This window comes from Branchiostoma belcheri, unplaced genomic scaffold (genome assembly GCF_001625305.1).
Source record: "Branchiostoma belcheri isolate BF01 breed outbred unplaced genomic scaffold, Haploidv18h27 scaffold133, whole genome shotgun sequence".
Taxonomy (NCBI): domain Eukaryota; kingdom Metazoa; phylum Chordata; class Leptocardii; order Amphioxiformes; family Branchiostomatidae; genus Branchiostoma; species Branchiostoma belcheri.
Window position 1 is genome coordinate 490,193 of NW_017802747.1, and position 24,501 is coordinate 514,693.

General features: G+C 38.1%; 1 protein-coding gene across 1 annotated transcript in view; it reads right to left on the reverse strand.

Annotated features, from left to right (window-relative positions):
* Positions 1-5,479: 5,479 nt before the first annotated feature.
* The window catches only part of LOC109464152 (polycystic kidney disease protein 1-like 2), a 36,216-nt gene continuing 17,194 nt past the window's right edge, over positions 5,480-24,501 (reverse strand). The window contains exons 11-27 of the mRNA XM_019761090.1: positions 19,978-20,190; positions 18,805-18,969; positions 16,507-16,725; positions 15,694-15,801; positions 15,207-15,385; positions 14,462-14,527; positions 13,964-14,071; positions 13,273-13,486; positions 12,543-12,744; positions 10,679-10,866; positions 9,842-9,916; positions 9,587-9,673; positions 8,477-8,713; positions 7,977-8,145; positions 7,471-7,710; positions 6,624-6,962; positions 5,480-6,282 (exon numbers count right to left, since the gene is read on the reverse strand). Of these exons, the coding sequence (XP_019616649.1) occupies positions 5,480-6,282; positions 6,624-6,962; positions 7,471-7,710; positions 7,977-8,145; positions 8,477-8,713; positions 9,587-9,673; positions 9,842-9,916; positions 10,679-10,866; positions 12,543-12,744; positions 13,273-13,486; positions 13,964-14,071; positions 14,462-14,527; positions 15,207-15,385; positions 15,694-15,801; positions 16,507-16,725; positions 18,805-18,969; positions 19,978-20,190 (3,612 nt within the window). The remainder of the gene's footprint in view (positions 6,283-6,623; positions 6,963-7,470; positions 7,711-7,976; positions 8,146-8,476; positions 8,714-9,586; positions 9,674-9,841; positions 9,917-10,678; positions 10,867-12,542; positions 12,745-13,272; positions 13,487-13,963; positions 14,072-14,461; positions 14,528-15,206; positions 15,386-15,693; positions 15,802-16,506; positions 16,726-18,804; positions 18,970-19,977; positions 20,191-24,501) is intronic.

Here is a 24,501-nt window from a genome sequence, read left to right on the forward strand (position 1 = left end):
ACAGGAATCAGAGGTTTTGGTTTAAAAAAACATTGCCTTATATAGCACATACTAGTAATATATGAAACTTTTACTCGATCATTAAAAAAGCATCCGCCCTATTGCATAAGATCTAAGGGATATTTTCATGACTTAGAAATTAAAGGTCAAACAGTGACTGTACGAAAGTGTTGTGGGCAGGTGGTAGGGGCCTATTTTAATTTCGATTATGTAATACAATATACGTTTGCAGCAGCTATTTTCTATCGCAGCTTCCAGCCTTTAGAGTATGGCTGTAACTGTAAGTTGCTTTAAGAGTCATTGCACGAGAAAACCAGGCAAAACCAGGCAGAGGTCGGAAGATGGGGGTCGGCCAAATCGGCTCATACTTTGTATGTGAGATAGGTATGAGGAACTATTAACACCCTCCAGGTATTTTTCGTTATGGAGTTCTGGGACCCCCCTCTGAGACCCTCAAAAATCTAACAATTTATGGGTGAAAATTACTGAAATTACAATGGACACCACGGTGATTCTGATAATGATATGAACATGAACACCCCCATCTTCCGGCCTCTGCCTGGTTTTCTCGTGCAATGACTCTTAAAAATGCTTTGTCTCAACAATCCTCCGTTGGTACATCTTTGGTATAATGATATATATGGCACCAGCACTACTTTTATTGATAATATTTATCATATAACTTCTTACGCAGTATAGGAAGGAATGATCATTTGCTTATGTCATGTGTCCTTGATTTTACACGATCTATTTAATCTGCAACTTGAAAATTCGATGCCTTGTTTGTCTGTGTATTGGAATAAAGTTTGAGCTTAGAATACGTTAAACACAAACGCCGAACAAAAGCTTTTGTGCTATATTTATGATACCCATAAGCCATTTAGAAAGCTGTTAAGCATGAAACTCTAAGATTTAATGTGAATTAGCGATCGGTACATAGATTAAGTTAAGCATGTGCTGTGGGATAACAACAGGGGTTTGGGCCCTAGAGTTCTCGATTAAAATCATCTTATGTGACCTAACTTGTATGATGTTAAATGGGTACCTGACTTTTGTCGGGGAGGTAAAGACAATGAAAGGAAATGGATGGGCTATGCCTTCCAATATTGTGTCCTAGACACAGCATCGTATTAAAAACCTACTGCCCCCCTCCCGGCATAGGCTACCTTTATAGTGTTTATGGTGAATTTATAAAAAAAGTTTACTCCAACGAATGTTTAAACCTCAACAGTACACCTTCCCGGACTGATTAATCTGTACACCTGGGGTCCGCGCGGACCCCACGACAGTTTTTGCTGCTTTTTAGAAACTATGAACATACTACCAGCTCAATTGCTTTGCAAATTGATTGATGTGTGAACCTCTGAGTCCACATTACGTACAAAAATCATACATTTTAACCTTTTTCTTTTTTTTTGGTGAAGAAAAGACAAAAGGAAGAAATGCCCAATTTTTTAACCCTATTCAGAACGAGTGGTCTTTTGAGGCCCGCGCCAACTTTAATCTTAAATAGCGCCTCAAAGGCTTGAGCTTAAACCATCAAATTTGGTGACCATTTCTAAAATGTATCTGGAAATAACTTTATTTTTAGTTAAATAAGTAATTGATTTTTTGTGTTGCCATGGTGTTGCCATGGTTGCTGTGGTTTCTGACAGGCAGTATTTTTTTTTAAAATCAGTAATTTTGGTTTTAACATAAAAATTTTCTAATTTTTTTTATAATAGATAAGACTTCTTTTCTGACATTAATAACATCTTACATAATGAAATATAAGTTAGATCATTTAATATTCATATTATGCTAATTTGATGACGTCATTAGTCAAAATCCAAAATGGCAGACCATATGATTAGCTCTGACGTCTTATGACGTCATAATTACGCCAAATTTTGAATTTAATTCTATTAGTACACCATTCTCTGATGTCAAACGATAAGTGCATAAAGAACATATAAAAACGGAAATAAAGTAATGTATAAGAACGCCAGTGTATCCATTACGATCGAAAGCCGGCTGGGGTCCGCGCGGCCTCGAAAAGAAAATCAGATATATGTATTTTCTTTTAAATGGGGAAAACTGAGTTTTGTGCACTGTATTGAGAGACAACTTTGTGGGTGACAATTACCTTAAATTTCAGAAAAAATCTTAGGAAACAAAAAAAAAAAAATATTACAGGATATACAGTGCTGGGGTCCGCTCGGTGTACTGTTTAGGGTGTATATCGCATGAGTTTAAGCTTTTAAATTAAAGGAACTTTAATATCATATAATGTGTTGTTTTTTGTTTGTCGCCTTTGCCATGGTGCAACTGGTAATGGTTGTGTGAACGAAATCAACTAAAATAAAAAGAAGACGTAAAATATGATGCAGAAAAAATGTGCGCTGCCGTTGGGGAAGCCGTAATGCTTGTTACCTCCGGGGAAGGAGACATCCTTCCGCGGAAGGGTTTTGTAAGAAATTGAGTTTTCCATGTTCGCAGCTGTTTCTCGCGTTGGGGTGGACGTTGTTACCTTCGCCAAGAAGGTTATGTTTTCAGTAGCGTTTGTCTGTGTGTGTGTGTGTTTGTGTGTGTGTGTGTGGTTTAGCAAGATAACTCAAGAAGCAGTGGATGGATTGGAATGAAACTTGGTAGGTAGGTAGGTCTTCATGAGACCTAGAAATGATTAGATTTTGGGCCCCCTGGCGGCTTTCGTAGGTACTGCAGCAGAACTTCCGGTTTTGATATCTCGTGATCTGGACATGCTAGGGTCACGAATTTTGGATGGCAGATAGCTCTTGGAATAGGGAAGTAGTGACATGAGTTTGGGTACCCCTAGCGCCTTGTTCTGGAACTGCAGGAGCATTTGTTGAAAAAGATTCGAAGGACAATAACTCAAGAACCGGTTGACGCATTGTTGTGATTTTTGGTATGTAGGTAGTTGAAGTGATGCTTGACATAATCAGATGGCAACTATGCAAATCAGGACTTAATTTGCATAATTAATGAGGAAATTCTATAAATCTGCTTTGTTCAATAATAGAACTATGAAACACTTGTGACATCTACTTGAGAACGAGAAAAACATCTGAGGATATAGATTATGTAAATGAGGACCTAATTTGCATGCTTAATGGCAGATTCTTATAATTTCATAGTTGTAACTGCTGCACCCCGAATTTCATACTTGCCACATTTGGAAGTTAAGTGAAGGTGAACGTCAATAAACATAATTTATTCAAATCATGACCTCATTTGCATAATTTATGAGGAAGTGCTATAATAGCCTTTTTGTTATGATAAGGCCGTCATTGGATGGAGAATATGATCAACTGATATAATCCATGCAAATGAGGCTCTTATTTACAAAATCAATGATTAAAATTGTATAATTCGTCACCCGCAAGGGTTAACATCATTTGGCGAAGGTATGAGATCGTGGAACTCTTGTTTTTAAATATGCACAATTCAAAGAACCTTTGGTGAAAGTATATATTTCTTTGCGGATTTATGATGCCTTTTCACATATTTTTTTTACTCGACCGAACCCGGAAGTGTATCTGACCTGGTAAAAGGCGGCATGTATCGAATCACAAGTATGCAAATGTGTATTATGCAAACATTTACATACGTGCCTACATTACAACAACTTCTTGTAAATCATTGTATATTTGACGTACTATAAGCAGCAAGCTTCTGTAAGTATCATTTTTGACCCCAATCACTTTCGAGGGAAATATTTGTGTGGGCATGTGCCCGTGTTTTTGCCGTATGCTTCTGCAGTAATGTATGTCGTAACACTGATAACCCTTTAATTTTAAAGCCTGATTTAACGGTTCCGAGTGTCATTCTGAGTTTCATTACGAGTTTCTTGCGGTTGTTATGGGTTGCAGATGAAAATTTTGACCTGTGTTAACACAATCAGGAACACTAAATCTAACACATAAAATTTAACACCATCAACTATACATACCATACAACAAAAAACAAATACACAATAAAAAGCCCGAAGGTATAAATCTCAGATTTTACTTGTTAACCCTAGTTTTAAGATGCTTAATCAATGGTGCTCCCACCAGATAGTCCGGTAGGGTGTTGCATTTGATTACACTCGTTGGGTAGTGAATGCTTCTTTTAATAACTAGATAGTATGTAAAAGAATAAAATACTATCTATGCTATAGAGTTGCTGATTGCCTTATACGCTACCCTATTTAGACCGGGCTTTCTTGATAATGCTGAGACCGTGGGGGGGGGGGTACTTTGAGGGTCAAATGTCACAAAGCAGCAAAAATGGCAGTTATGGTACCGGGCCACCAATGCCAGAAGTGTGGACGACTTTGAGTCTCAAGAAGCCAGCTAAGGTCGCTCCCCTCTGTATGAGTGCACTGACAGTCATTTTCGACAACGCACAACACAGTTTACGTTCAATTGGGATTGGTATAGTTTCGGAACCCAAAGTGACGAAAATGTTCGAAGCTGCACAAACTATAGTATAGTAGTGTCTGACAGACACCGAAACGTCAGGAAGGTGAGAATTTACCGGTTATGTAAAAAGAAATACCTGTCTCCCACCCATACTTAATGCTAATTTAATGAGTCCATCGTTCAAAATCCATGTGGACCATATTACACAACATCTTATGTGTAAGCATGTTTTTTCATTATTGATTTGTCAACTTTATATTTTGTCACATAAAACGTTAATATGAACGTTTTTGTCCATTTGCGTTGCGTTTCGAGGTTGTATCTTGAAATAAAAGCAATTTTCAAAATTCAAGATTTCCGATCCAAAATGGCCGACAGCTTAATTATGCATGTCATAATTTTGTGACGTCATTTTGACGTCAGTGTTGGTGCCCTCTGACGTCACGTTCCAAGAGTAGACGGGTCCATTCCATGAACGAGGTTGATGGAGTCAACTGAAAATTTGGGGTAAGTCCCATTTCTGTAATCTAAGTGTTGGAAGTTAAAGCTTAGTCTTTATTTCATAACAGTATATTTATATGTGTGTTAGAAATAAAACAAAAAAAAAGAAAGAAGACAAAAAATGACACTGGGGATTCACATATTATAGTTCTGATTAAATTGTTTTTAGTCACTGATATATGATAGTATACTGTTTATGAATTTGCATTGAAGATGATTGCTGGAGCTTCCTGTCCAAAGATACTAGGAGGGTTGCCCTCTGCAGGCCGCCATGTGACTGTACAGTTCAATCTTTGACCAGCAGGTTCTATGGCAGGATGGACAAATGGACCTCTGCGCCATATGTATTATGTAATACGTATAACAATGTATAATAATGCCATTTATGTGGTCTTGATATGGAAATAATCATAGCAATAACTATATATATATTAATGAATTAGTGTTTAATTTTGATCTTAATATTTAACATTACTGCCCAAAACAAAATGATATGAAATAGGTACACAAGTATAAAAAACAAATTCTGGTTGAACCATGCAGGAACGCTGCATATACACGCGTCTAGTTGTAGTTTAGTTACTAGTAGCTTGGAATGTGTCGTACGTACCAAACTTAACAACCACTTGATCAATCTGCGTAGCCATATCCCGTCTGTACTTTCGTTGTGCCCTCTTTTTCTTACGGAAAGTACACTTAGAAGCACCCTTTACTTTTCTTATTGTATTTGAGGCGGATTCTCTTAAAAAGTCATTAAACTCCAGCCTTTCTTGGTTTGTGGGTTGATTTTCATCTGCGTACACGTCCATTACGATAGCCATAAACATGCTTAGCAAGAAAAACTGCATCATGCACTGGTAAAAGAAAAACATCAACGGGCCCAGAATACGATGTCCTTGACTTAAAGCTTCAAAATCAAAGCTACCTAACATCATCAACAGAAGGCTTTGTAGACTAGATGTTATGTTCTTGTACTCCATGAGCGTGACTCCGAAAATCAAGCTTGCCGTCTGGGTAAAAGCCATGATGACGATTCCAGCCGTGAACATGAACTGTGTTACAGGCTTGAGAGATCGTCTCAATGTCATGGACAAGGCGTACACGTGGGAGTTGAAGCGGAGGATCCGGACGAACTTGAACGTAGAGCAGCAGATGAGAAGGCCCAGAAGGTAGGTGTAGACCTGGTACCAGCTGACGGCGCTTTTGTAACCTATGAAGGAGGAGTTTCCGGCCGCACGCTGTACTGCGACTTCGTCGATGATACTCTGAGTGTAGAAGTAGACACCGAGAGCTGAGAAGCCAACAGCGATGACAAAAAGTTCTACCCAGCTCCAGAACTCACTCAGGTAGTCAAGGGGGCGTGACAACAACGCTTTTCCTTGGAAGAAAGGATGTCAAAAATGAATTATATGTAAATTTTAGAAGATCATGATTTAAATTTTAAAGATATGCGACACGTCTACAAATTGGAACCCCTAGACAGATGTAAGCGTATTTTTTCACTGCCTTCATCTAGATAAAATAGAGGACATTAGAACCTATATATATTTTAAGTACCATGTAAATTAGGAGATGATGAGAATTATGCGATTTTCATGATTGATGAGACTGTTTTTTAATTTCGGCGAATGATATTGGCATTTGGAGGATAAAAAGTTTTTTTTTATTTCTCCGTGCTCTAACAACTCTGTGATATGACTTTAAATCAGTAGTACTCACCCTCCTTAATGGCATATATAAGAAGCAACAGAGCAAAGACTGCTCTCAGAGCGAGAAGCAAGATGGCGTCACGTTGGATGAGTCTCAAGGTCACGACCTCTGACCCCTTGTAGGTGGCTCCGAGATTGGTGAACTCTACTGCCATGGAAACCACGGAAAACAAGTTGACGTGCGGGTTGTACAGGGTGAGTTCTATGAAAACTGCCCGTGTCTTGTCGTCCAGCCAGTCTTGTCGCTGTAGGTAAGCTGCACGAGCTAAGCTGGTTTGTTCTGTTCTTCCCAAAGACGTGACGTAGCCACCTGCTGAGTAGGTGCCCCGTACTCCAAAGTACGGAAAAGCTGTGTGAAGAAACATTTAGTGAAAACAGCGCCGTCTGTTGCAAAATACAGAAAATGCAGTGCAGAAACACACACACCCATTTACACAAAACAAACATACACAAAAACACGAGTGCAAAAGCATGTTTACGAACACAGACATTTATACATCACAATTGTATTTGAATACATAGAATCATATGCCTCAACTGCTTCTTTCAAACTATGTTATATCACCAAACATATAAACTTAGATGCTATTTTTAAGTAGGGGTCGAACAAACTATAATTTTCAACACAAATTGACGACTATCTGCGTCAAGAAATGACCAATCATACAATTAGTCAGGTTTCTTGGGTTTAAAATGAGTTGTCACTGTGGATTGTCCATTCCTTGACTAAGACAAAAGTCGAAGAAATGTTCGACATTTTATAGAAAAAAATACAGTTAACTTTTTTTTCTGAATAATTTTCGATTTTGCCGACACAAAATATTTATTATTATTGTAATAAAAAGGACATATCTCACCATCAGTCACGGGGGCGAACATGTACCTCCATGGATCCTGTCCACCATCTTCTGCTGACGAACAGTCGTTAAGTTCAAGTGATTCTGTTGCTGTTGAAATGCAAAGAGATTTTTCCGTGATGTTTGCAGTAGTGTTCCACCGTTTTGTGTAGTTCTGTGTGTCGGATAAATCCAGAGAATACATAGCAACACAGCCAGGCGTCATGGTCGCCATTCTTCTAGGTGGTTCACAGTGTTTTCCTGGAAAATATACATGGTTCTGATATAATAAATATTTTCACTTTGTTAACAACATTTTAAAAGAAAAAAAGCAGGATCTTAACAACTATAACGATAGTACTCGTTGATTTCTAGTTTTGGATTTTTTGTATTGAAAGGTATTCACATTTTTCAGTGGAAACCGCTCTCGTGACCAATAAAATTAAACATCCTATCTAAGACATGACACTAAATGTAGCCAAAGCCTGGCGATATTAAAAAATAATTGTTTAGAAAATCAGACTCACCTGGTTTAAGTCGCACTTGTCTCAGCTGCACTGGTCCCAGCGGGTGAGTTAACATGTCATCCAGGATCATGGTCTCCGTGACGCTCCAGCCGTTGTACCATCGGGACACATGGGTGGCAGGGATCAACCCGGTTTTCACCCAAGTCCAGAACGTTGGGATGTCTTCGATCTAAAGCGTAAAACAGAGATTGGAGATATGTATTGCGGTGATGAATAATGGATTACTAGTCATACAATTGTATTACGTAACGCATTTTGATATTACATCATTGCTTTTTCCTTTAACCATAATCACAAAGTAAAAATTTCTGCTGCACTCGAAAACCACATTCTAAAAGTTAGGAAACGCCTGGTCAAAACATACTACATCATCAGAAACCAATTATCTACATACACACTACTGACTTCCTACTACTGCTGCTGCGCCAGCCCTATCCCCCCATACAGTGCCCCCGAAAACAAAGTAACAAATTATAAAAGAAATTACTTCAAGTCATTACCTCTGAGAAACTGATGTCGCCACTGTCAAGAATAAGCCCCTGCACATCCTTCGTCACGTAGAAAGCCAAGGGGCTTCTTTCTCCGTAAGACGTCAACATAATCACGGTCACAAACAGTCCAAACATCAAAACCTCAACTATCTGTTTACGTCTCCTGCGCTTTTGAGTGCTCTGAGCGCGGAGTACGGTCAATGTAGATTCATCAGGTGGTGAGTTAGCTTGTACCACTTCAGGCGTCTATAAGAACAAATTGAAAAAAAAAGAAAATTAAACTCTGTTACTTCACAGAAGTAATTCTATGGATGCACAGAATTCAAATGGATAACCATTTTCTTTCAAAATAGGACGCAAGATTTATTGGGACAAAATTATAATAGAAAATACCGTCATTTTCTGTCTAATATAATTTATTGCATTTTTTGCAAATTATTGCTATTATAGTTACTATATACTCATATAATATATATATATATATATATTTCTTCACTGTGATAAAGCGAAGCATCTTGATTCTACTCTAGATAGAAGTAACGAACATAATTGCTGCTAGCTATACGGCCAAAAACAAAGCTACATACATGTGTGGATAACGTCATCTTACGTGCAGAGTATATGTATGATGTAACAATAAAGGTTAACTATTCTCTAACATGTGGTCTCTAAGATCGAAACATTCTTTAATGTATTTTCCTATTTGAACACTGTATTGGTTATCTCCCCTGAGAATGTAGTTGAATTTATCTATAGCATCTAACGTATTGAAATCAATTGAACAAGCGGAAAGAAAGGTGAACAGCAATAGGCGCTTATCATTGTAGAGTGTACAATCCATTATAAAATGGTGCTCATTTTCAATCATGTTTGGACAAGATGTAGCAAGGATTAAAGACAACAGGTGGACTATCAGAATAACTGAATATAGGCACCAATGAGCAAAACAATGAGACATACTACAAAACGATTTGGCGAATCGACTTGGCCAAAACACTTAGCCCAAAGCAGCTAAGTGAAACTGAATACAAAACTAGAGTTATTCAGGAAAAGGTTCGCCCACAGGAGCGATAGCACCATGGAGCGACTATGATGATAATGATGTTAAAAAAATCTTACACTTGTGCAATGGCGGGATTCAGTCTTCTCTGCCCACAGATAACGCATCCATCCTGTTGCTGTTGACCATTGTTGGTTTTCCACTATCTGTATAGTGTTATTAAAAAAGTAATTATAAAAGCCAGACTTCACTACTTACCCACACGTCTTGGAAGCAGTGATAACTACATTTGCAGGCATACATATTATGTATGGTTGTAGTTATTATGTTTCCATGGGTAGAGATAGCCAACCAAAAAGAAATTAAAATCCTACCCGTCTGTTATCCTGGAGGTACTCTTCATCATGTTGTAATGGTGCAGGCTCGGGGTCCTCGTCTTCAATAGGTTTCTGTAGTATTCATTTAAAAACGAGAAAAATCACATCAGGCTCCAGAATGTCCCAACACGCGGGCCCTAGTATCAAACTAATCTCCGGAACAAATAGTCTAATATAAACCCAACAATTTTTAAAAACTTTTCCTGCTCAGCCAGGATAATGACCCTGCGTCCTGTGCCTGACCTTTTGTGAATTCACCCAGCCATGTACCGTCGTACACGGAGGTAACAACTAAGGCCCTGTCCAAATGAAGTCAGTGAAATCCGGTTTCAAGTGGCCCCATCTGAACGCTCCAAATCACATCGAAAGTGCCTCGATCCCAAACCACTTCGAGAGGTGGTTTCGAACCGGTTTCGAACCGGTTTCCCCGGTGACTTCTGCTGGTCATGGCTTACGGGATGATATTTTTTAAATTTATATGCAATACCAAAATTTACGTGGCAAGAACTTCAAGAGCAGTAATGTTCGAATAATGTGTCCATTCTAGGTCGAGCTTTCAAGCCTCTGGCGGGACCACGTCGGCATTCGTCGGCATTCGGCGTCGGCATTTGTACGCTGGAAGGGCTACGCTGGAAGGGGGGCACCAGGAAGCAGGTCGTTGACCTCTGACGAGTACAACACGATACGTGCGTGTTTTCATCAAATAACAACTAATGTGGATTAGGAGAATTATTACCGGGCATGGTTTGAAAGGAATGTGTGGACAGATGTAAAGAATGTGTGTTAACCGAATCGCGGTTCAAGCGTTTCCGTGTGAACAAGGCTTAAAGGTACCTTGACTAATAAGGCAAACAACATGGCGACCAACAGTAGCTTGAACGGCTGCACCAGGAACAGGTCGGTGAGGAATGACGTCAGAAAAGTGAAGAGCCACGCCTCCGCCTTTGCACGTCCGAAACTCAGGGAGTACAGGACGGTGAAGAACGCAGCCACGAAGCTCGTGGACCAGACAAGCAACCAGCCTGTATGGAAAATAATTTTGAAATCAAGCTATGTTAAGGTTTTTGCAGGGACATTGTATTACAATGCAATGTTGTTAGATTGATTACTTGATTAAAGACCACACAAAAATAGCAATATCTTTTTTCTCTTTTTAAACTATAAGGAAATTCTGAATTTGATTGAGAAAATGATCAAAGGCTATCCTAACAAGATATTTGGCAAGTCAATGTCTAGAAATAAGCATTTTCAAATATCTATTTTCGTGTCACTTTAATTAAGACAGCATAAAGCTAAATTTCTCTACCCAAACTATCACTTTTATAGATTAAGGTAATACCTACTTTATAATTTTGTATAAGTAATTGTTATACGCAAAAGAAAAACAGTTACTTAAGCAACTGAATATGAATTTGGAAACGGTCAGCCGTTTCAGATAGCGTCCACTAGGTTTCTTAAGATAGTCAGCTTTCGTCAGTTGACAAAAGCTAGTGAATACTAGCTGAAACGTCTGACCGTTTCCAAAATCATACCCAATTGCCTGAGTAATTGATTTTTGGCATATCTTATTACCTTGATGTCTAACCTTTATCGACGTAAGCGATTGTTATGTTTATCACTGACGTCATGAAAATTAGCTTGCAATTGACTACATGAAGCTTCTAGCAGCCCTTTTAATTACCAAGCCAAACCAGCCTACTGCGTATATGACTTTAACCCTAAACAGTACACCTGGGGTCCGCGCGGACCCCAGCAGTATATATTCTGTAATATCTTTTTTGTATCTGAAGATTTTTTCTGAAATTTTAGGTAATTGTCACCCACAAAGTTGTCTCTCAATACAGTGCAGAAAACTCCGTTTCTACCATTTATAAAAAAATTATATATGATTTTCTTTTGGGGTCCGCGCGGACCCCAGCCGGCTTTCGATCATAATGGATACACTGGCGTTCTTATACATTACCTTATTTCCGTTTTTATATGTTTTTATGCACTCATGGTATGTCTACCAAGTTTTCAGAGAATGGTGTAGTAATAGAATTAAATTTTAATAACTTTGGTGTAATTATGACGTCATATGATGTCAGAGCTAATAATATAGTCCGCCATATTGGATTTTGACCAATGACGTCATCAAATTAGCATATTCTATGCATATTAACTGATTTAATTGATATTTAATTATGTAAGATGTTATTAATGTTGAAAAGAAGTGTAATTTAATATAAAACTCAGAAAATTTTTATGTTTAAACCAAAATTACTTCTATTTTCAAAAAAAGAAACCCGTTGCCATGGCAACACAAAAAACATCAACTTACTAGTATTAAACTAATATGAACTTTTTTCCAGAGACATTTTAGGAAAGGTCTCCAAATTTGATACTTCTAGCGCAAGCCGTTTAGCCGCTATCTGCGATCAAAGTTGGGCCTCAAAAGCCCCTTCAGTCTGAAATGGGATTAAAAATCGGGTATTTCTTCTTGTCTTCTTGTCTTCACCAAAAAATAGAAAAAGTTCAAAACGTATGATTTTTGTATGTAATGTGGACACAGAGGTTCCCACATCAGTTTGCAAAACAATTGAGCTGGTTGCATGTTGATAATTTCTAAAATTAGCAAAAAACTGTTCTGGGGTCCGCGCGGACCCCAGGTGTACAGATTAATCAGTCCGGGAAGGTGTTCTGTTGAGGGTTAACATACCGAAGTAAACAGCCCACCACGGGATGGCAAACTTTCCCGTCTCTTCGAAGTCGCCTACGCCATGATCAGTGCTTCTATCTTTCTTATCCCTGGACTTTTGTTTTCTCTTATTTGCTGGAGGGGAGTCAGAATTTCGGAAGAGGAACACGATGAGCAGGTTGACAGGCAGGATGATGGCTGCGCTCTGTAGACCTATCATGATCTGAAATTGATGGAGTCTGAATGAGTCTTGGCTTTTTTTTATTCATGAAGTAATCATATAGACCTGCTCACCACTTTTCGTTGATGTTAAACTTGGAAAAGTAAGGGTCAAACAAAATATAACAGGTTCAGCAAAAAGACCTTAAAAATCTCTAAACGTGGAAAATCTGCACACATGTAAACGTTTCCTTACGCAGTTTAAGAACAATTCATATAACAAAGAAATCGTAGTTGACATTTTTCAAATACTTTGGATTGTTACCGATAAATGTAGGTCGTTTCAAACATTTCAGACGTGTTTTGGTTGAGTAAGTGAAGGAATACGCGAGTGAGTAAATAAGCGTGTTTTTGAGTAAATAAGCGTGTTTTTGAGTGAGTGAGTGAGTGAGTGAGTGATCATGAGTGAGTGAGTGAGTGAGTGAGTGAGTGAGTGAGTGAGTGAGTGAGTGTTTGAGTGAGTGAATAAGTGTTTGAGGTACGAGGTTACTGGGTAGGTTTAATAAGTGGTCAATAAGTAAATCCTACAAACCTGAGGTAGAGAAATAGGTGGATTGATCTCCACCCCGGCGAATCTGAGTGGTTCCGGCGGGTCGAAGTCGTCCCCGCGGCCGAAAAACATGATGTTGGTGACCATGGTGCTGTAGAGCAGCGTCAGGCAGCAGGACAGGCGCTGGACTCGGGTGAACGGGCTTCGTGCCGGGCGGCCCGCCACGGAGAACCACAGGTGACCGTCGTTCATGTCCCTGTGATGATAGAATAGCAAATATGTTTGAAAAGTATAAACAAAGTCTAAACATTTCAGGCAGAACATGAAAAAGCAACTTGAAGGCTGACATTTTTATTGAAAAACGTTGATACTAACGTTTTTATGTTTCATTTTAGAAAAAAATCAACAATTTACCCAAAGACTGCGAGTGACTTTATGTCTAAGTCAATCATTATATCATAAACATCGTCATTGAGCAGGAAGTTTCTAGATTTACCTTGTTCATTCATTCGTTTGTTTCTTTGAGCATATTTATTTTCTTAAAACAAGGCAAATGCTAGCGGATTTCGATTGAAATCACGAGGGAAAGACAAAACAGCAAGCCAAGCTACATCATTTAAGTACAATTTAATCCGAAGTGCTAAAATTTATAATTATTATATTATATTAAAAACATATATATTTACACAGCTACACACAACAAAGTACATTATATTAACAAAAACATTGGTACCTCGAACTTCTTGTAAGAAATAAGTTGCGAAATTCCTTAATCTCATCTGGGCTGGATTCGGGCAGGTGGCGAAAAACTCTGCCGTCATCCTTGTCGATAGCAAACCACCTGTACAAGAGAAATTTAAGAACAACAGATAATGCCGAAATACAATTTTTTAGTTTCTTATGTATTTTTCTATATTCATTCACTATCAATTAATATATAATTAAGACTTTTAATATGTTACTTGGCTGTGTGTACGGGGCGTTTTTGTCCATAACTGTTATTAGTACATAGTAGAGTATATGATGATGGGGGTATCAAGAAGTTACGGAAGTGTGGTGACCATATGTAGAATGTAGAAATGTAGAATTAGAGGTCATATTGGTCCCACATGTTCGTACATAGGAGGCGAAAGTCGAATATGTACTAGTTCAGCAAACAATTCATAACAACGTATTTTTCAAACCCTCTTTTATTAAATCTTTCAATCGCATGCATTACGATGTACCTTACCTGTTGCATATGAAAAAGTGTGACCTGTTGTTTTCCTGGTTAGTCACTACAATTTGATTGAGGAACCTGGAAAAAGATTATCAAATAAGTAGTTTGTTAACTACTGTATTACATAACAAACTGGATTCATTCTAAATAAGGGTTCTACAGTTAATTTAAAACAATTATGCATTACATAGCAATACGTTGATAACGCATATATACTGTGCCTTGGATTTGGAAAGGTTAAATTTATTTATAATCCGAACAAATAAAACCACTACAACGGTTTGAATATTTACAATACCCAATCAAATTAGTTTGGCACTTTTTCTTTACTTAAAGCATTTCCAAAATCCACTAAAATGAATAAATGTACTATTAGACTATCAGGAACCGTCACATATCTTAGATGCTTAGATGCTATCCTCGCAAAGGCATGGCAAAAGCTAAACAAGGCAAGAAAGGATAGCAGACTTAAGACTGGTAAATACAGAAACTTACTACGTACACGCACATATACACAAATACACATACCCACAAACACAAACACAAAATGCATTAGCACTTACAAATACGCACAAACACACGTGCACGTGCATCTACACAACTGCGCACAAACGCACATATTAATAAATACATTCAGAAACACACACACACAGATACACATACAGACGCACACACACGCACATGCACAAACAAATACATATAAACACTAACAAAGGCAGAGGTAGACAGACAGACAGATAAGTCGACACGAACTTACCATGCAGGGCTGTATCCTGCATTGTTGTGCCACACACGTAGGTAAGTCAGATCTCCCAGTGGCTCTGATGTCGACACGAGAAAGGAGTCCACGCTGCCCTTCTCAAAAGTTATTCTTGTCGAGTCACTGAGCGTGTAAGGAGGACTTTTCTTGTCTTGACTGTAAAGCACAATTGTAACCTAACAAGAAAGTAATAAATCCCAACAGGTTAGGTATGATTTGGGGTATTTCTCGTGCAACACATTACACCGCAGCGAAACGCAATGGATGCGGAAGTAACTATGCCACAATAGGGCAAAAAAGTCTGGGTGTCTATTACCTAATCAAGACATGAAATTATCATAAAATATTGTGTAAAAAGATCCAACAGGACAACGGTCAAGAAGCCATTAGAAACACTACAACTTTAGAATGTTGGAAGATTCAATAAGTCGTTCATGTACAGATTAACAATATTTTACATACACTGTGATAAAATCTAACCTACCTCTGCAGTTGTCCCAGCATTCCCCTTGAATCCAGTGTAAACAGTGATGACGTATTGACAGTCCTTTCTGGGGTTCAGTCTGTGTCCGGGTAGGATTCCAACTCCAACCTGACATGGAAAATCCATCTTTCTTAGGATTTTATTCCAAAGCAATGCCCTTATGTTGTTAGAATAACGCTACCAATGAAGGGTTAACACAAATAGTAATTGTCACCTAAAATAAGACCCTGTAATAAACACTCGCAAATTATAAAATGTTCAGATTAGGCGTTCAGTACCATGCACAGTGTTCATCACCCATTTTCTATTGTGGTACAATCAAATCAGGCCACAATCAAATTAGGCCACAGCAAGTAATTTTTAAGGATGACATCAGCGCGCTTTAATTTTCGATTTAAAAAAGTAGCAAATTTGTTGCCCTCTGACAGTGGTCAATATCTCGAAAATTGGCACAAAGACGTCCGCTGCCACGAGGGAACGTGGGTGGCAGATAAATATGAAGATGTGAGCAATGTCTCTTATTTGGTGCAGTGTTGTATGTCATTTCTTTTATATTTGATATATTGATGCGACTGGATAAAAACCATTTGTACCATGATTGAAAACTTATTTTCAAATTTGTTTAATATAGGTATAATTTGTTGTTTTATGGTTTCATTGTTTATGATGTCAAAATTTGAATATGGCCCGCCTGTTGTTTGTTCATTTTCCGCATTAGATTTAGAATCTGTGAATTAGGTGCTCTAAAAATTACTTTCTATGGCCTTAGTCTTCTTTCCTGGGTGCAAGAAATAAGTAATTCCTTTCCACTACCTTGTTCAAGTCCCTCCTGTCCTGTTTCCTTGTCCACACGAGCCCCATGAAGTACATGCCGAGCACGGTAAGTACGAGAATGAGCCCTGCTGGGTTCTCTAGAACGTTGGCAGACAGCGCCGCAGCGAGGTTGAGAGGATTCGGGGTAACGAAGCCGCTAAACTTTGTCAGATGGTCGCATTGGCAGTGGATGTGGCTGGCATTGGACATCATTCCTACCTACATTGTATGATTATACGATAGTTAGTATATAGTTGCAGTTTATCTGAATTCATAAAATCATTCTGGAAATTATTTTTTTATTTAATGATGTCAGTGTGATTGTTATTTACTTTTCCCTGTGCAATGACCTTACTTTTTTGGCATTTATGGTTGACACAAAACAGCTAGGCCCACCCAGTTTATGGTGCCACCAAAATCTACCAGAATGTAAACAAACATGAATGACAGCTATGATTCAAGGTTTTTTAAACACATTCATAATGCATCATATTCTGGCGCCTTTACTTCCTGAATTAAACTTATTTGTATATAGGGTCGAATCAACTTACTTTGAAAAGAAACTGGCCATGGGATATAATTTTTGTATTGTTCTAATGTTACACAATGCAGCTTTAAGCTTTAATTTCCAAAACGAAAGGTGGAATGCCCGACTGTTTTTGTTATTGAATAGGCAATCCACCACCATCGTGCATATCCGTTGATACAGATCCAATCCACCCTGACTAAAAGAGTCGGGTGGTGCTATAAACTTTTGTTGTGATTTACTGTTTCTCGAGTGTTCAATTTTACTTTCGAAACTATACATTGCAAAAGCAGTGGATTGCTGGAAGGGGTGTTCTAGTTATACAAAACAAAATTAACAATCACCTCACCTTACAACCATCACTGTGCCACAAGTCCACATCCTCGTCAAAATAAACACAGGACGTCTCGAAGATGTGCAGAGTGAAGTCTACAATCTGTCCACTACTTAGGTTCTGTTCAGAGCCAAATCGTACACCTGACAGTAGAATAAAAAAAGGGGGAAGCATTCCAACAGTCCAAAATAGCCTGTTAAATTACGCTTCTGAGCATCCTGTGGTTATTTATGCATAAAAATTTAGGATTTACCAAATGTTATAATAACTGTAGGTGTAATAATTGTTTCTTTAGGCCATAAACTATGTTTGTTTTAGATCAAAATGATTATCCTTCTTTGTTGGAGTAAGCCATTCATTACTAACGACAGGTATGATTGTTGGTGCATAATTATGTCTCAAGTATGTCCCAGAGGTGTTTCTGATAATAGTGGCCTAAAACATCGACACATGCCAGGTGTGACATTGCTAGTGACACAAGATACTAAATATTTGCAGCAACAGTTAATGGACATGCATGGTATTTATAGTTATAAAAAAAGTCTTATGTGGAAGAAACGGCGTAGTGCTGACAAAGATTATTACTTGTGAATTTCGAGGTAAACAGAAATTCTACCGTGGAAATTCTCAACATTTTAATCTTTAAGGCATTTAAGACTATAGATTATATTTTTACCTATAACATATGTACGTTAAATATGTACGCATGGTGTCCATTGAAAAAAAATATTCTTCTCTATTGTTTGAAATATTCTCTCAGCCCCAGGTATAACACCCTCAAAAGTTAAAGGTATATAACCTGCATGTACGTTACATACTAGTACATGGATCTTACTGTCTAGTAAAAGTAATAGGCAATGGAGTATATAGATAATAATCGCAGTAAAAAATAGCCAAACAATGTTAAATAACCAAGGTAGTAGTTCGTCCTGCCATCAACATCATCATCCGTGATGTGGATTTCCTCCGGGGACAGCAGCCAATGGTAGGGGTTGGATGTCAGGACTGTTCCATTTATCCACGGGATGGACACAATCTAGCAGTAACAGACATACAGCAGATTTGTCCATTCTAGGTTTGCACCAATTCTATTGTAGTTATCACCCTGCTAAATGAATTTTGTACTCTAGTCTAAAAACTGTTTTTGCCAACAAGATCGGTTATCAAAGAACAAAATATTAGGTAAGACAAGCATTCAAGTAAAATCAACGACACAGAATCTAAGATTGTTCGTTAGAGTTAGAAGTACTCTCCAATCAGAGGTTTGGGTTATTCTTGGCGTGTTTTTAGCTTTTTTTACCGGGGTTTCTTTTTTTGCGCTGGAGTTTTTTTTTTTGGGGGGGGGGCGGATAAACGCCTAAAAACACGCAAAAAAACCCAAAACCTCTGCTTGGAGAGTAAGTTAGAGCTATTAAAATTTAAAGCACCCAAACCTTACCTGTTCATCAGGAACAGGCAGGGTGGTGGTCCAGTTGTAGTCCTCGGGAGTCGGCGGCGCCTCCTTGCGGAGAAACAAGGTGATGCCATGCGGGAACAGGGTGCTGTTGAAGGTGAAGCTGAAGCTTAATGCTGACTGATTATCCTTTACAACGAACGGGAAAAACTGAAACAAGAATTTTAAAGCATATTAAAGCTGCATTATGTAACTTTTTACGCAAAAATATGAAATATTCTAATTATACTAAATTTCGGTGTTATAAACAGTTACTATCACTTTTCAATACATCTGTGTCAATATTTCACATTTTATGCATATCTTGTGCATTCAAACAGTCCTTGTTTAGTTATCGCTGCCAGCAGTTTGCTCAGGACAACATTAACAACAACAGACAGTGGTTGGCCCCATAGGGTGGGTAATTGGCCGGGCATGTCAGGCTTGATAGACATTGCACATGTCGCAAGATTAGCTTCTTAGGAAACAATCATATCTTTCACATGAGGTGGAATATGATTATCAACTTAATGTATCTTGTTGGGCATCAATAAATCGTGGTCATTATCCCTTCAAAAGAGATTAAAAAAGGTTTAATACACCATTAATCTAATAACACTGCCTGCATTCAACCATTATCACAATAGATAAAAGTTCGCAGTAAAAGATTGTGACAGGAAACTATACAATATCCAGCCTTCAAGACTAGACAACACGTTAAAGATATTTGCTACATCAGCATGAAAGTTCATCTGAGTTGGTAAATTACATGACTTCAGACAACCTTTGACCCTTTGCTGACGTCACACATGGGAAAATCACGTGTCCACAGCATTTGGGTCAGATAGCTGAGGAAGACTGAGTGATTCAGTCGAAAATTTCTGGTGAGTCAAATTTTAAGTTGGAGAACAGTTTAAGTTTTTCATAATATTTGCTACATCTCATTCCGTGCTTTTTGCATTTTGTTCTTTTATGAAAAAAGAAAACCTATAAGTCTATGCATTTTAGAGGAGAGGGAGGCAAATGATTCAGAGACATATTTGCAGTGAGAGAAAGAAGGAGAGAGATAGGTGGCCAGTGAGACTATGTAAAGGTCTAGACTTCTGCATTAGTCGGCAAATATCACGTCTATACATAGCAACTTTTACCAACATTTATGCAAGTTTCTGAGTTACTTACAGTCAGATTGCCAAGAAGTTCAGACGCCTTGAAAACATACATCAAGTTTTCAAGACTTTCGTTTTTTCTGCTAGTTAAGATGTCGTTCGGCCGACTCAGTTCGGAAACCGGAATCGTGACGTTTCCACACTTGACGTGAAGGCCCGTGACGTCAGCACGGATGATGCGGGAGTTGTTGGAATATTCGAACGGGTTGAAGTTCAACTCCAGAAACTGAAAATCAATAGCAGGAATGTTTGGATTCCATACTTTGGTGACCTGACCTTTTTTTTTATCCCAGACTCAAGTTTTTTTTTCAACTTATATTAATGCAGCCACCGACAAAAGGGACAATACAATACTCATTTTCACCTGAGCGAAGTGAGGCAAGTCGTGTGAAGTGCCTTTCCAAAGGTCACAAGATCGGTGGCAAGTCAGGACTTGAACCCGGGACCCTTTGGTTCTAATTCGAGCGCACCCGGGACCCTTTGGTTCTGATTCGAGCGCTCTGCCGCAACGCCACACGACCCCACTACACGACCCAACTATACGACCTGACTTTTTTTTCAACAAGTTCTGCTAAGTCATCAGCAATCCGTCTTGCTGAGAAATAAATACCTACTAACATCCCCTAAACCATTGTTGTCTAAATAATATATCCAACAAGAATATTTTTGGTCAAAATGAATAAAAAAATACCCACCTGAACGCCGACTGTGTCCCAAGGACAAGAACCGTTAGGAAGAGAAGAAAATGACGGAACCCGAACGAGGGAGTTGCTCCTTCCGCCCGTTCCACCGACAGTGTACACTTTCTCTGAGGGGTCGTCCTGACGTTCCCGCTGAATTCTGACTTGAGCCTATAATAGATACAGCAGTCATGTTACCATGTCAGGGTGTATACCCACAGCTTTGATTATCCGTCAAGAACTACGAACAAATTTACGACTGTTTAACAAAAGGCATTATTAAGGAACGGAGTTGTACTTTTAAAAATAATAAAATAAGTCCAATCCATTGTGTTAGAAATAACAGTTTAAAAATGTTCCATAATGACTTCTACCAGTAGAGATGAACTTCTAAGACACCAAAAAAATGTAATACCAGTAGGAACAATGGGAAAATCGCGCTAAGTATGTTGGGAATCACAGAAAGAGACGAATGCACGCACATGCAGGCAAGCATGTACCCACATGCACATGTACTCATACACACACACAAATTTGCATGTGTATATGCATAGCAAATTTGATGTCTTTGTGCAGAAAAATGTAATTGATTAAAATTGTAGAATTTACCGTTGACATGGCAATGTCAAAGAACACATCTTCGTTCGAATATTCCGGCATCCTGTTGACCAGGTAGATTTCGTCCAGAACATCCAGTGCGTTCAGACCGATCTCGATAGCTTCTTGGTTCTGTGGTAGGGATGGGAACAAAAACATGTAAGTAATAAGACAAAAGTATTTAACCTCAGTATGTTTACCATAAACAACACTAACTATAAGATAATTCGACATTTTTATCAGAAGAGCCGAATAAGATTAATATTCACATGCTAAAAATGTTGGTGTGCAACATAGGATGGCAGAAAAATAATTACAAACCTTACTCCTTCTCTTTAGGGCTGGATTCAAAAATTCTAAGATTCATTATTTTCAAGACTTGAATATTACGAGTACATTTACAGAGTATTGCATAACGGGTTAAATCTACACAAGCAGCAGTCTACTTATATTTAAAAAAACTTTTAAAAAACGTATTTCTATATACTCACATTTCTTAGATTATTAGTAAATAAGTCTTCTTCTAGATGCTCTGACAAAGCCATAGTTTCGGAAGCTTTAAATACATTCACAACACCTAGGAAAAATATAGTGCATGATATAAATTCATTGCATACTTCCAACATAATTTAGATGCAGTCTAAATAACGCAGAGTAAAGTACATCTATTAACGCTATTGAAAAAAAATTAATGGTCATAAATGCTAGATGTAAAAAAATATGCATGTGCATATAACTGAGGCTATATGGGGCGAAGTGCAAAGTTTAGACCTCACTCCACCGTGAAATATTTATACTTTATGTGGATTCTTGATGTATTCATAGCGGTAAAAATCTTGCCAATTCTGTCTTTGGATTTTTAATGGTTCTCAACAGGCATGCATATAACGGGGTATTTTACACAATTATGCAAAATAATTTTTATCATGATTTTTCTTTGACTAATTTCTGCTATATAGGACTGGTGATGTGAATTTCTGTAGGTGTCACCAAAGTGCCTGGCATGCTAAATGAACAGCAATAAACACATAAACAGACACATCGAAATCAAAACCTACGTGTTATAATCTGAGTTAGATCAAGACTTTTAATAAAGATATTACTAATTAATCCATGTACTGACCAGAAAACATGAAGGCTGCTGCTTTGTTTACTTCGTCACTGGTCATTGCCGTGACGTTTGCCGACAGCTGCCTGGTCGACTCAAAACATTCATACAGCAAGTTGGCAGACAACACCTGAACAATTATGTACAAGTGTTGGTTTTTAGTCATCTTAAGGTATCCAAGGCAATGTGAGGGCGGCAAAACTGGATTTTCAAAACTAACGTACGTGTTATTATTTTAATGAAGTAAGTTAAATTGGTCTCATAGAAAATCAATATCTGTGAGGCACAGAATGAGATATCGCTGACAGAAAACGGTTACTTATTTTGTATTGAAGCCACGTTTACGAAGAAATTAGCTGCATGGTTTTAAAATTCTATTGTAAGTTATACAACATTAAGTTGTCTTATGCATTATGTCTTATTTTCCTGTATATGGAACTGTCTATACAAATATATAATACCTTTGGGGTGCTGCAATGGACCTATACCATTATTATTACGTCACAGTTTGTTTACCTGTTCTAAAGAATATTCTAGAACGGTCAGTTAAAGAATAAAGATCATTTCAAAGTTTTCAAAGTAAGGTAAGTCTGATTTTTTTGCTGCGTCTAGTTGTGTTGACACAGCATTTCATGCCGCATGGGTGATTTAGTTGTGACATTAGACGAAAGTAGTACAGTATTAAAAGCCTTATATAAGGCTAACACTACACAAACACACATCGCCCTACGCACTCCTGTGCAATATAAACGTCGATTGACCGGCATTCATTGCGGTAAACAAACTGTGACGTAATAATGGTATAGGTCCATTGAGATCTCTTAAACACACTGTTTTTTAAGATTTTAGATTGAGACAAATGTAACCTACGTTACGTCAATCAATAGTAAACCGACCTGGGTCTTTCCTGACACCATTTCTGGGGTAGCCGTCAGCATCATCACGGACAGAGATGCGCTGTTTACAGTCTCCATGTCCTGTATGTCCAACTCGGAGAATCCCTCTATCATCGTGTCCACTTTCTGCACACATCAAGAAATGTATTAACTGCCTTTTTTTCAATTCCATATACCGACAGGTGACAACTTCCTATCACGAGCTCTTCCCAAAAAGTACAGTGAGCAGTACTACGGTAAACTATTTAGTAATTGTTAACTAGAACCTACATGTTGGAATCTTATGATGTAATGGCATCATTACACCGCCAAACTGCACATACTCCCATATGTCCTGGTGGCCTTTTGTCAAACGTTTTCTGGCAACGTGTCCTTATAAAATTATATGGAATGCCCCCAAGAAAAGCACCACCCAATTAAACAATTCTTGTGTCTAGGAAGTAATAATACTCACCTCTGTTATATCCCCACCATTAGCAGCAATGTGACTAGCCGTATAGGATGCGATGACAGATATAAGAAAAGCAGTGTGTGCTTCTCCATTCTCGATAAGACTGAAAAACGCCCCCGTCGGGTATGTCATGAACCCCTCAAGATACCCCTCAAGCTGCTCCATTGTTGGTTCTCTTATCTTAAAGAAAAAAAAAACAATTGCTGGTTCTAAGAATGTAAAATGATAACGATAAAATTGGTTTAAAAAGCAAACCTGGCGACCAGGCTTATATGCCTGTACCTTTAATTAACATTTAATAAGTAAGTATTCACGTCGTCCTCCCTGCCTTTTGGTTTATAATGTCCGCTTGCTATGATTTAAAGACCAAACAACACCAAAAAAAGTCTGTAAAATGCATATAAATATTTTAACTGCACCCACAATATAGTCACTGGAAGTTTGTTCTTATCATGATGACTGAGAAATTAAGCTTGTACTGCCTTCTGAGAGTGGATTTTTGGAGACTCTTTATCAAGCTACTCAAAAGCCCACTTCGGGCATCTCTATTTGCATCTCTGTGCTTTTTTTTGTGCTATGCTCTGTGCTGACATAACTGGGTGACATCAGCCCAGGAAAGGATACAAATATGCAAAAATAGAATGTGGAGATGCAAATCAGCTAAGGTGTGACCAGAGGTTTGAATAGAATATTATTCAATTTTTCATAATGCCTGTATGGAACAGGGGTGTTGCATTTTCTAATGCTATGTTCTGGAATAAAGGGTTACGTCAACTTACTATGGAAAGAAAAGACTAGAAAATAT